This window comes from Haemaphysalis longicornis, unplaced genomic scaffold (genome assembly GCF_048455015.1).
Source record: "Haemaphysalis longicornis isolate Haplotype H1 unplaced genomic scaffold, Haemaphysalis longicornis Haplotype H1 scaffold_5, whole genome shotgun sequence".
NCBI classification, from domain to species: Eukaryota; Metazoa; Arthropoda; class Arachnida; order Ixodida; family Ixodidae; genus Haemaphysalis; species Haemaphysalis longicornis.
The window spans coordinates 181,986,098-182,001,080 of NW_027526385.1; the positions used below are offsets into that span (position 1 = coordinate 181,986,098).

Here is a 14,983-nt window from a genome sequence, read left to right on the forward strand (position 1 = left end):
GATCAAATAATTCCTCAATTAGCGAAGTGCCGTTTGTAACCCAGTCAGCTTACGGTCCTGAGGCCTTCGTTGTTCCGAGGGTTTACTAAAGTTAAAAGAAAAGTGACTACCGCATGCCGACTGCGATTATTTTTTATTTGCCATTTTGTGTGTTATTTTGTTGCATTTATTTATAACTACGTCTTCGTAAACGTTTGCACGATGCACATACTTGCACAACATATATTGAAACTTAAAATACGCTAAATACTGGCAGTTAGGAAACCAAGAACCACTGGGGCAATACTTGCTTTTATTTCGGAGACAATAAAGCACGAAGAAGGGAACCCAACAGTTTATTCATTGTCAGAAGTTGTGACTTCTTAAACTACATTACGCTGACAGGAAGAATCTCCTGGAGAGAAGCATTAAACTGCCTGAAAAATTGAGCCTTCCAAACCTCCCGCACCAGGGGATCGACTAACTTGCAAATGACTCCAACCGCTGCCATTATTCGGTCCCCGACTCCTTCGAACCTTACGAGAAGTTCCTCTGTGGCCACATGAAGATTCGGTCCCATATACTGGAGCATGACATCTGATCCGGAGCCCTCGACCTTTAGCTGAACCGTGAAGCGTGAATACCCGGCCTCCAGCTTAATCGTGCCTTCGGTTCCGGAACAGCTCTTCCACGGCACAATGAGACGGGCGCCACCGTCGCTGACTATGTCGAACTGGATCACTCGAGTGCCGTTCACGCAGTAGCGTTGCAGGGGGCCGTAGCGTTGTAGTGTGTCAAGGCCGGTAGCCTGTAGACGGCCGGTCTCAAAGATTCCGTCGTACCCGGGGAACACAGGATCGGTTATCTCCCGTTGTTTGGGAAGCCGCGTGAATATTTGATTGACGGCGTGATCCACATTCAGGTCGGAGAAGTCGCAGGAATTTCCTCCGAGCTCTGCAAATGAATTCATAGAGAGGGAAGCCTAAAACACGTGAACAGCAGAAACAGGCTATGCTAGTGTTGTACAGAAGCTGTTATTCAAAACAGCGCTCAAAATAAAGAAAGGAATTATCAAAGTTCAGGAGAGAAATGACGATGCTGTCCAAATGCTGTCTATGTAAACCGCAATCTCCCCGGGTGATGACAGGTTTGGAAGAGGCATGCAGTACAGTGGTGAATGTTAGCCTTCCTGTTTGACAATCCTCGCTCACTTTTAAGTTATGCATTGCTTGAAAATAAGGGACGTAGTAGCTGGAAAGTATAATTTTTCTCTTCATCGAGCAAGTGCCAGAATGAGGTGGAAGAATAGTCAATACTATATTACAACACTGAGTAACTGAAACGAAGCCTGATCATGCATACATCAGTTTAACGAAACAAGCGTCGCGGAGTTAGTTTATTTCTGTATTGATATCACCGAACACTATCATTATCAGAACTATTTTTTTTTCTCACCACTTCCTAAACGGTACCGAAAACAGACTTTAAACTACAATTTTTGGGGAAACTTAACGCCATTTCTGTACGCACCACTACCCAACCTGCGTCTGCTTTGGTTTCCGTTTTCACCGCGCACTCCGTACCCTTCACTGTAAACGCAAGCTAGCCGGAAATGGAGTTTTAATCAAGTAATGTGCCCTGGAAAGTACCTATAGCAAAAAATGTACTCCCTAGGCATGATCTAAAAATGTGGACGAACCTCCATGGTAGTACCGTTGCCCATCCGTGTAGCAAAAGGGAGGATTTAGAACGACTTAACACCATTTGTGAGATGGCGTTCGGTTCCTTGTAAACTACCACGTCCACAATAAACTCCCCATCGGAGGTAATCATCTCAAGCGGGCGGTCGCCATGTTAGTCTTGTGTTGCTTCCGTGTATCAGCACTTCAACCGTGGCCTTAATGCCAATTAGAACGAGTAAGCAGGACGCGACGGTTGCATACAGCTACAAAACCGATACCGTACGTATACCCGTATAGATGCTTCAACCAGCGCGATCACAGGCAGACAGCGCGGCCGTGTTGTTTCAATCTGTTTATTTTGGCGATAGGTGTTGTGAAACTCTGCTGCTAACGAAGAGACAGTTCTCGCCGTTGCAAACAATTGCTATGTTCATCTGTTTCGCTTGCTTGCGCATATATAGACGATTTAAATTATCGTGCCAGCGCGCCAACGGACCCGACTGCAGCGACTCAACTTGCCCTGGCGGCACGACTTGCTGCCCGGATGTAAACAACCTCCGCGCAATCAATGCAGCGCGGCCGGTGACTTGGTGCTGCCGGAGCTTCAAGCGCCTCGCCTTGGGCCATCATTTTTTCTTATTTGCGAAGGATTAGTAGTGCCATTTGGTGGAAAGATTTTTATGTGCCCCTGTCACACGACGAACGGCCGCTAACAGCATTTGGATACGGCGACAGTTGTGGACAGCTCGCTGGTAAGTGGTCTGTCATCAGTCAATGCGTTTGTCAAACGTTTGGATAGGCTTAACTGCGAAATACCCGTGCCGCGCACAGCACGTACACGCACGGACAAGGAAAAAAGCGCTCACTCCTTTATTTTACTTGTTTGTGGGTTTTGGGGTATGCATTCGCATTCTTTTGTAAGCCGGTTTGTAACAGGGCATTCGAGATAAAATCGCGTGTCGCGCGCGGCGTCGTTTCAAAGCAACGTGACGGTTACTTCATGCTGGCGAAAATCAGCGCAGTCAGACGGAAGCGAGAAGGAACGTAGAGAGGTCGGGAAAGAGGGCGCTCATAATTAAAAGAAAGCGTAATGCAAGACGAGAAAAGGAACGCGACCCGCCTGCATTTCTCCGAACTTCAGGACAGAGCCGCACACGGGTACGTTGCCACAAACTCGAGCGTACGACGTCTAAAAGTACCGTATATTTTTTTTCATTTTTTATTGTACAGGGCCTAATTCTTGTTAAGTCGTCCGATTCATTCAGTTCAGTTCTATTTGCCCCTAGAAAACGCTGGAATTTGTCGAACGAAGCGGCGGTAACGCGACCACTCGCCGGCAAGAAAATACCAAAATAAAAACTCCGCTGCTCAGCTTTCACCGAAGCTGAGTTCTGTCGAGGGGGCGAGCGTAGCTTTGCCAGTGCTAAGGCGTGTCGATGATTCTAGAAGGAAGAAAGGCAAGTGGTGCGCTCGTCGGCGGCGGGCGCGTTGCGGGTTGTGCCCTTTATCTCCGCGAAGTGCGCAGTTATAAAAAAAAGAGACTAGCGCCGAAGCAAGTTAGCTACGTTTGGGCGTCGTTCACAGGTAGCCGAATCGCCTCCGACAGCGGTGCATCGTCTGGCCTGGTAGATGAATATTCTGGGACTCTGTCTCTCATATGTATCGAACTGTTCGTGTTCTTTTTAGTTAACTGCTCTACTTTGTAATATCTATTTGTCAACGCTCCTGATTGTATGTTTTGTATTTGAACTGTTGCTGGCATTTGTATTCATTCTAAGCTACCTCTTACGTTCCTGTCCTCGTGCTTGTACCGTGTTTTGCCTGTCCAAATATAAGTCTTTGTGTTGTTTTTGTTCAAGGTTCTGACTCATTCTTACCGCTCTGGTCGGTAAGAATGAGTATTGAAATGAGTAAGAATTTTACGTGTGGGGCATTTTTTTTTCTTTTTTGCTTTTTCAGACAGATGTTCCTTTGACTCCCTGCCTGCATTCCATGAACGCGGAAATTGGCCTCCACATCGATGGCCAGCGTGTCTTGACTGCGTTATCTTTACTGGGAGGACTGTGTAGTCTGTTTGCATCGTTCTGGGTTTTGAACATTCAATATCCCAAGAAGGCACACAGAGCTCTAACGTTTGTGGAACATGCCATTTTGGACCTTGCCAGCACCAAACCACGTGTGAAGGATTTAGAAATAATTAACTTTTATCGCATGAATATCGCTCACTAATATTTTATTTGTTTTCAATCCTGTAATCATTGGATAGTAGTCAAAAAGAATTCCGTATTATGTTTCTGACTTTTTCTTTTTTCTTTTTTTTTACTGAAAAGAGGCTATTTGATGGGCCGTTCTGTATGCTGATAATACAGCTATCGTTTAGTGAAGCAATAATTTTAACAAACTAATTTAAGTTGAAACAATTATCTAAATAATGTTGGCAACAGGTGCGAAATGAATCAACTAAAAATTATCCGAAAAACATGAATTTCATGGCTTTTTGTTCTCACTCTAAAGAAGCTGTCGCGATAGCACCCATTCTGTTCTATATCATTGCAATTAACCCGTCAGACTCGGTCACTTTTCTTGGCGCATTTGTGTCTTTATCAAAACGCACTGGTATTTTGTGCAGCATATTTTTTGTTCTTTATATTACTCATTTATCCATAGCCATCTCACTGCTGTCTGTCTCCTGCACCATTTATCTCTTGTGCCTTTACCACCTACAAAGTGCTCGTTACCTTTCAGTATCAAATCTCTGCACAGCTCTCGCTCATTTCACCACCAATTGAAAAATTGTTTTGTTGTTGTAAACCACTGCAACCATTTTTTTATTCACTTTGTGTACTGAGTACTGATGCGTACTGATAAGTTCTGATAAGTACTGACGCGTTCTAGATCCTCTAGTATTATATAATGATTTCACTTACCAGGCGGTTGTGTTTGTGCTGATCTGTTTTTCTTGTATTTCCAGTTCTTGCATTAATATTGTTTCTACAATTTGTTCAACTAGCACACTGCTCTCGCTCATTTCACCACCAACTGAAAACTTTTTTGTTATTGTAAACCACTAGAACCATTTTTTTCACTTTGTGTACTGAATACTGATAAGTTCTGATAAGTACCGACGCGTTCTCGATCCGCTAGTATTATATAATGATTTCACTTACCATGCGGTTGTGTTTGTGCCTATCTTTATTTTTCGCGTATTTCCAGTTCTTCTAGTAATATTGTTTCTACGGTTTATTCAACTAGCATCGTATTGCTGTCTTCCATTCCTAACTGGCGTGTTATTTAGCAATGTACCATTTGTGCTTTCTTATAGAAGGTCGCCCTAAGTTTTTATTTCGGAACCTCCTTGTGTACACCCTGTACCATGTAAACTTGTCTGCGAAAGTTCGTTTGAAATAAACCTGAAATCGACAAAAACCGTGTGAAATCAGTACTCCCGCAGGGAACTAGAAATTCTCCCTTGTGGCCTCGAAAAACTGCTTTCGGAAGGCCTACAAAACTCCCCAAGCTTTGGCAAAACTCCATGCAAAAGAAGTAAATGCTTCCCTTGAACCTCCTAAAAACGCCCCTAAAATACCATAAGTACTTCCCAAGGGAGCCATAATAGGCTCCTATTCAGCCGCCTAAAAATTCCATAAACATCACTTAAAATCGCCCTTTAAAAGTAAAGAATACTCCATTTTCAACTCCTTAAATTCTCCCGGACATTTCTTAACACTCCTTAAATACCTCCTTTCCATCACCTAAAAACGCCCTGCTTTGAGGAGGTAAACAAAACCTCCCTGTTCCATGTAGTAAAAAAACTCCTACAAGGAGGATCACTAGAGGACAAGCGAAAAAGAACCTCTAGGGAGTATATGGGAGGCAAAAAAGTTTAGAGTGTTGATCCACATCGCTTGCTTGTAGCCGCGAAGTGCTTGCGATTTTATTCATGAAGGGATTAGCCTTAGATCATTTCTTAAATACTGAAGACCGTCCACTCCCTCCTTCTGATGACACCTCCGCAGGCGGGATCGGCAGTCAAAGGGATAATAGGTATCTTCCGACGAGATGTTTTCTGCAGAGCCGTCGTCATGGGGACGGCGAGAGTAAAACGGCTACCAGTGCTAAAACCAGCAAAGGTAAATCGCTGTTAATTCGGCAATAAATAAAGCCGCTGTTAATTCGGCAATTCCCTTTACGAAAAGTCCATTGTAGTACCATTTGTTTGAACTCGTTTATACCTAACTTAAAAGCATCCTGTCTCTTTGGAGAGCTATAAAATGTTGAACGATGTCGGCACGTAGGATTTCAAAATCTAAAATCTGAATACTGAATGCGCAGGAAATTGAAATGCCCCCGATACCGCTGCACATTTTGTTTTTGCAGTCTTTGGTCTACTTTGATCAAACGTTCGGATGATTTTACGGGTTCGCACTCCAAACTGAATTTGTGCCATTGCAACAAGCAGCTAATTTATTAGCCCGAAAAAAATGAATGCATTTTTGTGTAGCTTCCGCCTAACGATGACGATGGTTGAACACGAAGCTTTCTAGCGAGGGATTTTTTGTTGTCGTCTGACTTTGGATTTTCACTCACCGACAGCGGGAACTTTGACTCATTGAGCCTTCACTTTGACTTACACGCAGTTTCGACTTTCGATTGCAGTGGCTTTGACTTTGACCCTTGGATATTTGATTTCGAAAGAAGAAAGCTTCGCGTTCAGCCATCGTAGTCGTTAGACGGTGGGATGCATGACTTTTTCTGTTTAATTTTGCACGTCCGTAAACTTATGTACAAATCCAAAGTGCTTCGACCGTGCCCGGATGGCGCTTTCGGATAGACGCCGGCTTTATAACAGTTGAGACCTAGGGTTGATTCCGACCACGAGAAGAGTTTTAATTTTTCTCTACTTCAACCATGATCATCGCCATCATCAGATACAGTTGGCTTTGCCACAGTGCATTTTCTACGCGACTTACGCCAACAGTGAGACAACGAAAGCTTCGCTTCAAAAAGGTGTCTACATAAATGTAGGGCTTTACCAGGCACGTGCGCATTTCACAAACGTAGGGCAAACTTAAGCTCACCAGAATCGGGTGGTGCTGCCTTGACCGATAATGCCAGGCACACCACAAGAGCGATGACAGCGGTGGCTCCAACCATCTTCATCCTACCCGAGAGAAATGGAAAGAAATATAACTGAATTTGTTCGTTTCAAAGAAAAAATTCTATTCCTCGAGCCAAAAACGTCTTTTAGGTATTGACATTTATGGCTGTTTTTTTTTTCATTACCACTCAGGACTTTCCGTTTTGAAAAATGAGGAAAAGGGGGATACACTAACAGAATAAAACGTAAAAGTAAATGAAATAAAAATGTGCTGTCATTCTAAAACCCCGCAGCGGATGGCATCTACAAAAGTACACATCAGAGTTTCCCCACGCGCATGATAGCGCGCATGGTTTCACGCAAAGAATTTTGTACTAATTGTAGTGCCAAAGATTCGCCCATTTAGAGTATATTGGTCACTGCGAAGGACGCAGATGCCCCGTGGGGGTAGGCGACGATATGTGGTCATGCGCAATAATGGGTATGAAGTGAAAGGTTATTAACAAGATGGCGAGGATACAGAAGCGGCATCACTGAGAGCGGGCCAGAATTTCGGAGAGCTTAATGCACCTTGATCTCACCTGCGGCTATTCCTCTCTGCGTCTACCTGACCACCATCATGTGCAGGGCTACCCTTTTTTGTTAATAAATACCTCTGCAATCGGTGTATCTGCGGGGTTATAACAGAGTAATCCCTCGTTACCGCGAACTCGTACAATCCGCTTAGAATATCGAGATAAGCCCGAGCCTAGGGGCCCTAATCTCGGCTTCACGAAATCTCAGTGGATTTGCCATGTTTTTGCGTGGGAAAAACATAAGCGATCAGTGACGTGTGCACGTGCAAATATTAGGACATGCACTTTGATTTAGCCCTTATCTTACAAAGATAACTATCGAGCTATCAGATATTGCGCATCAAGATGTAAAAACACTTTCTACGCATTCTAAATATTAGGGCGGCTGCCCAGGCTGCAAAATAAACACATTTTTAAGGTTAGAATTGCATGAAGACGCGGGCTCTGTAATCGGCCGCGGCAGCCGCTTTTCTGGTGGAGGCGAACACCAAGAACGCCCGTGTGTGCGAGATTTTGGCCCGCGTAAAAGATCCCCAGGTGGTCAAAATTAATCCAGAGCCCGCCACTACGGCACGCCTCATCGCCTGCGTTGCGTCGGTGCGTTAAACCTTACAATCAACCAAATTAAGGTGATATTTGCCGTGAACACCAAAACGCGACCGATTATCTTTGATTCAAAAGCGAGCGAAAGCGTGTAAGCTAAAAAAATTACACCATCTCCCCGAAGGGAACTATGTGGTGATGCAAAGCATGGGGGTTCGGTGTAGGTTCCACACCGGAGCAGTACCGGGGCAGGCGGTGTCTCGGAGCAGACTGAACGCCGCGCAGCGCGCGCACCTGCTTTTATACAGCTGGAGGAGAGGAGAATGGAGGAGAGACGCGCATGCGCAGTGGGGGTGTGGACGGCGCAACAACAAGGTAGGGACATTCCTGAGCCGGCACGAGACGAGCCGAGCGGCGCGGAGGAGAGCGACGTTATCACAGCTGGTTAGGGCTCCTGGAGCGACAGTGTTGCCGGTGTCTTCCTGAGCCGGCACGAGACGAGCCGAGCGGCCAGGAGGAGAGCGGCGTTATCACAGCTGGCGTGGAGAGGGGGACGGGCAGGAGAGGTGCGGACGCCGGACGCCGACGGACGATGGAGGGTTGACTAAGAGATGCTTTGCATCTAAAAACATCGCACAATCATGTTTTTTCGTGTCTTGATTCCTTTCCATCTCTTTTATTCCACCGTTCAGTTCTCTGCGTCTGCGGTATCACCTTTGCGGCCGTCGTCGCCGTTACGCTACCGTCTGCAGCTATATGTTACAAGTTGCCGGCGTGACCAGAGGGAAAAATCGCCGTGAGCATTGGTTGAATAATGCGTTAAAACATCAAAACGCTACGCCTGATAATGGCAGAGCGTACTGATGACGCCAATTCACTCATTTTGTTAATCTCAACTTTGCATGCGCAGTAATGAATAAAACAGTCGATGTTCTTTGTTATTTTTCGTTTGAATTACATTTTGTGACTTACCACCTTACTAGAGGAGTGCGGGCAAATGTAGTGATGTACCGGCCTCTGGTGTTGCTGTAACGCCATACCACAAATAACCGATATTTTATTGCACCATGTAAAAGCATAATACGTGGCGTTATTTTAAAGCAAAGCTTTTTACCTCTTCCCCCCAAGGGTTCTTTCGCGACCGTTGGTGTCAACAAAAAACTCCCGCGAACAAACAAAGAATGTACTGGCTCCGACAGGAATCGAACCTGGAACTAACGGAGTAACAAAGCCAGAGCCCGGTGTCTTACCGATTTACCTACGAGCCCACGCGGAGACGGGCAAGACAAGTGGTGCACTCACCAAGCACATATACAGGTTTAACCCCTGCAGTCTCGCTGAATGCCACGCGACAGCGATTAAAGGAAGCTCACACCAACCCATGGCATCTCACTTCTAGTACGCCAATGTGCTAAAGCCTGTGGCTTATAGGGTTCACGAAAAAAATATCAGCTCCTTGTCGTCCGCCCCAACGCCAAGCAACACCTCAAGGAACACATTCAAATACTCCTTGATGGCCAGGTCATCATGCCATGCCCCAACATCAAGATCCTGGTTCTACATCTTCAGGCCAACACCAAGAGTGACGTATCCTTGCAATGCCTCAAACACAGCATCATCAAAATCATACACATAATCAGGCGAGTTGCCACCAAGAAGCGAAGCCTCAAGGAATCAGATACCTTTCGATTAGTTCAAGCTTTTGACTTCCCGAGAATCTCTTACGTCAACCCGTTGTCTTCTTCTCGGCAAGGACATAAAGCTGCTTTATATAATGATTAGAAAGGTATTTGAGCAAGCCATTGGTCTTCCCATGAGTGCATCCACAGAGAGAGTGCTTAGCACGGGGCTCTACAACACGGTGGAAGAGCTGAGACAGGGCCATCTTTTTATCCAGAGGCTCTGAATTAGCAGAACTGCGGCGGGTCGCCGCACCCTTCACCAGATAGGCGAGGCAGCACAGAATGTCACTCCGATTGATGTACTCCTAGTCTTTTGGCGCCAAGAACTAAAGATGCTCCCTTTGCTTAGAAATATGAACCCCTCACATGACGAGGGTCGCCGACAAGTACAGGCTCAAGCGCTCAACACCCTGCTCGGTGGGGATCATGCGGTTATGTACACAGACGCCTCCTAACATCGAGGGTAGCAGGATGCCATCACCGTGGCTACCTCCAGAACCAACCTCCTTGTTTGTACCTCGCTCAAGACCGAAGACATGACGGCAGCAGAAGAGGCAGCCATCGCCTTGGCTCTCACTCAACCAAGGGTTTGTAAGGCAGTCACCGATTCCCAACAAGCCTACCGGAATTACCAGTCGGGTTTACTGTCCCGACCTGTACTGCGTGTGCTAAAAAACCCCTCCCCAAATGGTTCCATTCAGCTTATCTGGACACCCGCTCAAGATTCCATGGAGGGCAACGAATACGCGCACCAATCCTGCACTTTTACCCCCCGTGCTATGGAGCTGCAGGAGGAGAGTCACCAGCTTGTCTCGTTCAGTGACATAACCCAGAATTATCGCCTTCTGAGTTAGACCTTACCTTCGCCTTACCCTGACCTTTCCATAGAACAACAAACTACCCTACGGCTCATACAATCCAGCTCCTTCGCACACACCACGCGTCCTAACTTAATCATTCCGAATCACTAAGACGCTGAATGTAAATTTCGCTCAGAAGTAATAACACTCTGCCACATAATCGGGGTGTGGGACTTTAGCCCTGAGCACCCTCCTCCTTTTAGTCAACTACCCAACAAGAGCAATGGAAGATGCTGCTGTGCAGCCCCTCTCGGCATACCCAGCTTCAGCTGATGGACAGAGCACAAGCGGCGCGGGCTGAATATGGTCTACAGTAAAGAAGGAACCACTCCCCTGGGGCGAACTCTGGGCCGTTCAGAAATCTGAATAGAAGTATTTCCTCCATCTCTTCTCCTCCATCTGCTCCTCCTCGGTATCTGCCGCCCATCTTGTCCCCTCCGTCCGCGACGGCAGAGACGGAGAAGTGAGATCGTCTAACACCCGGTTTTGAGCTTTAATTTTATAAAGAAAGAGTTTCCACTCATGTGCTACACCAATACAACTCATCGAACCACCGTTCATCCATGGTGCATCCATTTAACCTTACCAAGAACATCTTCATGATTGGACTTGCGCAAAACAAACGGGGACGAGGAAGGAACGGCAAGTCCAATCATGAATCGTTTCCAACTAGGCCGGCTTGCTGTGATGCTCCAAGAATATCTCTTTGAAGTAATAGAGGGTGTGGTTAAGTGCATTTCACTTCTCTCTGGTTTCACTATTTGTAGAGTGACGTGAGTGAATTTATGCGACGTCGCACGGGTAATCGTTGTGGGTGCCGTTTACAGCTTTGCTTTCCAACCACATTCCCAGGGTGGATGGGCGCTACATTTTTTGTCCTCTGTTACAGGTAATATGGGAACAGTCAAAATTATCATTCATTTACCGGAAAATAGTTTTTTTTTGGGGGGGGGGGGTAAAGAGAATTTATTATAACCCACATGTCAAGGCGCAGCGACTGGTGATAACAGAGCTGCCCTAAGTACAGAAAATTATCCAATCAGTTTTCATGCAAGTATTTCATTGCGACGAAGGTACGTGAAATTGTTAGCCCTATTTCGCGGCGATGGCAGCCGCCATTTCCAACCTATTACTAAAAATCACGTGACCTCTACGGCAGCCTTAGTTGGCAATGTGTGTTGTATACATTCCCGCCAAATGTTTATATTACGTCACTTCTTCTCAGCGAATCACGGAGACAGCGTGGCCTGCAAGCCATATTGGTGTTGAATAGCAAAAACACCCGATGTTGCCATGCCGGTTGCATGTAGTCTTTTTCGCAATGCCGGCAAAAATATTTGCAGCCCGCTCCGATGGTTCAGTGGGAAAGGCGTTTTTTCTGCTGAGCACGAGGTCGCGGGTTCAACTCCCGGCCATGGCGGCGCTTTATGATGGAGGGGAAAAGCAAAAACGCCCGTGTGTACGAGATTTCGGCGCACGTTAAAGATTCCCAGGTGGTCGAAATTAATCCGGAGCCCTCCACTACGACGCGCCTCATCACCTGCGTTGCGTCGGCGCGTTCAACCTTTCCATCAATCAAATAAAAATTGTTGCACCTTCAGTAGAGAGAAAAGTGTGAACTTCAAATCTGCGCCCACTACACGCCATGAAACCTCAAAATGACGACAGCATACACCGCCGCTTTCTCGGCCGGAAACACGTGACCACAACTGAAAGCCAAAAAAATCTTCCGGCGAATCATGAGGTTACGCACATGTTACGACAGGTTACTCCATGTCGAGAATAGGGCTGTGGACCTCGCGGTGGCATTCAAGGAAGTCCAACAGCAAGGAAAGGTTCCAGTAGCTTGCACGTGAGCAGTGGAACGCGGTAAAATTTAACCGCGAGAGAGGGAGGGAAATAGCCTTTATTGCAGCAGGAAGGCGCTAGGTCAAGTGGGGGAAGCGGGGGTACAAGGTGAATTGTCTTGAGAAAACCACCGCCGTGTTTGTCTTGGAAGTGGGTGTGGTTATACGGGTCTTATGCCTCTCTTCTCTTATGCCTCTCTCCTGTTTTCGGCCCATGGGCGGAAAGGAGAAAAGAGGCATTTGAGTAGCACAGGTGGCAGAGGACAGTCGTTTTTCGACCGCATTCGCAGGGAAGTAAGATACGCTGCCAATTTTGAAAGCAAAGCATTCTAGCTCTACCAGACAACTGTTCTTTCGTGACGTGCTGGACAATCAACTCCCAACGCGGCGGAGGCGGGGGCGAGGGTTGGGGGTGGGGGAAAGGCGGAGGGTTTCATTCACGGAGCACACTGTAGATGGCGCGGTGAATTTACCCAGCGTTCCCTGCGTGGAGGTGTCTGCTCGCGGGCAGGCGCGTAGGTGGTAGGGCTTTGTCGTCTGATTTAGCGACGGTTGTTTTGGGCCTGTTTTGGCGCAGCTTGGCGTCCATTGCGGGCTTCCTTCGCACATAGGGCAGTTGCATGTTGGGCGAGTTGGTAGGTGTTCATAACTAATCACAGCGCGAAAGACGGGGCACACAGACATATTCCCCTCCTGTGGTTATTCTTCTGTCTGTCCGGTCTTTCGCGCAGTGATTAGTTCATTCGCACCGCTTGATTAACTTGTTCGAAATCACCTCCTGGGTAAGCCGGATCCGACGGCATTAAGTGGTAGTACGGCAAACATACGTTAAGGATTGGTTTGAAGAGCGGTAAAACAAAATTTACAGACCACATACAGACATCTGGCCGCTAGAGAAACGCTACCTTTTGGCACTACTTGCATTGAATGGGACTCCGTTTTCTGAATTGATGAATACAAATTCGGTTGTGTTTTAACAGGTATTTTAAAGGGCGAAAGGAGCAACTGGTCCTGATAAATAGCGATTATAAAAGTTGCCTCAGCTTTCTCGCAATTCTCAAACTTACTAAACTAACTATTTTAAATCAGTGTAAATGGGAATCACTAGCGCTCATGCCGAATTGCTTCGGTGTCTACGCTTCGGTCGCGCGGTGGTGCAGCCCCAATCTAGCACATCAGGATGGCTGGGTTCCGCTGTCTCACCCTTCGAAAGACGAACCTCTCCGTTTTCTTTATGCCGACTCACGGTCGGGCTTCGGCGGTGGCGTCCGCCGCTCTAGCCGGGCCATGCCTGACGCTGCTGCGTTCGGGACGCCGCCCCGCCAATTCCAAGTAACGGCTTGCAGAATATCTCGTTTCACTCTTTTTATAATCACATGTGTGTGAATTCAAATGACGTCGCATGGGGAACTGTAGTAGGTATCGTTGATAGCTTTGCTCTCCAACCACCTTGACAGCGTGGATTGGAGCCAATTTTTTTATCAGGAAAATATCAGATAAACTGGATTTTTCTGAGTCAATTCTACAGCTGTTCTTCCCGTTGTGGAATGGTTCGGGTTTACCAAGTACTGACCACATATCTCTCCAACATCCCTCCAAGCGAATTATTTTTGTACCACATACTTCAGCAACTAATTTGTCTGCGTGATGCGAGTTATTATATAATTCATTTCATTCTACGTCTCAACCTGTCACTTCCATTGAACACATTGCTTTATCCTATTCGAGCACCTGGGTAATCTCTGTTTTACATTTGCAGGAAAAGATGCTCGGCAAACGTATTCTGATTGCACATCTGAAGGTAGTTCGGAAATGGCGACTCGACCCGTGCATACAGTCCATCTTGCAGCTATTCTTGATGGTAGAATTGAGCCTATATCAACAGTCACACTGTTGTAGACCTTACTTTCACGACGGCCTCGTCGGTGCCAATAAAAAAGGGAATAATAATAGTTATTTCCAACGGCAATGTCTGCCTCTCTTTTGTTTGCGAAATATAATTGAAATATAATTGCTCCAATGCATTGGGATTAGCTTGTACGAGTCGGTACGCACCATATATTAATACGGAAATCACGCAAATACTGGTCGCCTGTAATCCATATTCTTCTGATTTCAGAGCTGGTCGTTACGCCCATGGTTCGCGTTTTACTCGCTCTTAATTGTACATGAGACTATTACTGCACACGCATTCCTGAAGACCTGCGCATGAAAACACGAAGTACTCACCGAGAAAGTTCGTCACGGTGTAGGCCGCACTCGTCACCAGAGAGACGTTGATGCGTGCTGTACAAGACGCCTCTTCGAAGCAATACTGCAACTCCAAGAAACCCGGGGATGCGATGGTTTATAACTGCTCTCTCACCGGAGGATGTTGTGATCTTTCTGCAGCGCGACTCCTTGCGCAAAACGGTAGCAGGAACAGCGGGCGTAAAGTATTCACTATGCAAGGCGACGACGTGCTGTTACAATTTGGTTAGCGCGCAAAAACAGGATGTGCGAATTCCTATGGTCGAGGCGGTGCATCCGCTTGTTGCGAGTGACTAACTAAGAAGGGTCGAGGTCGACTGACCTCCGTTCATTACGGACCGACAGTGATAAAGGCCTGGGGTTGTGGCGTGCTTGCAGCAACAGCGGACGTCTGCTCGCGAAATAATACGCCGGATTACTAATTACGCAGTGCCGCCGTGGGGTGGCTCCGTGGTAGTAAACAGTAT

At 46.7% G+C, this 14,983-nt stretch overlaps 1 protein-coding gene across 2 annotated transcripts; it reads right to left on the minus strand.

Moving 5' to 3' along the window:
- Positions 1-272: 272 nt before the first annotated feature.
- Positions 273-14,737, minus strand: LOC144138859 (uncharacterized). Of its 2 annotated transcripts, XM_077671357.1 has the most exons (4): positions 14,496-14,737; positions 8,850-8,903; positions 6,740-6,822; positions 273-933 (listed from the first exon to the last, which is right to left on the minus strand). In XM_077671357.1, exons 3-4 carry the CDS (start codon positions 6,819-6,821, stop codon positions 368-370), a joined length of 648 nt encoding a protein of 215 aa, XP_077527483.1. In that variant the 5' UTR covers position 6,822; positions 8,850-8,903; positions 14,496-14,737; the 3' UTR covers positions 273-367. The 2 variants fall into 2 exon arrangements, with proteins under 2 accessions (XP_077527483.1, XP_077527482.1); XM_077671356.1 differs by lacking the exon at positions 8,850-8,903 and having other exon boundaries at positions 14,496-14,731.
- Positions 14,738-14,983: the final 246 nt, after the last annotated feature.

Coding starts and splice junctions, on each gene's coding strand:
- LOC144138859 (XM_077671357.1), bottom strand. CDS start 6,821: ATGAAGATGGTTGGAGCCACCGCTGTCATCGCTCTTGTGGTGTGCCTG. Junction 934..6,739: donor GGCAGCACCACCCGATTCTG/GTGAGCTTAAGT, acceptor ATTCATTTGCAG/AGCTCGGAGGAAATTCCTGC.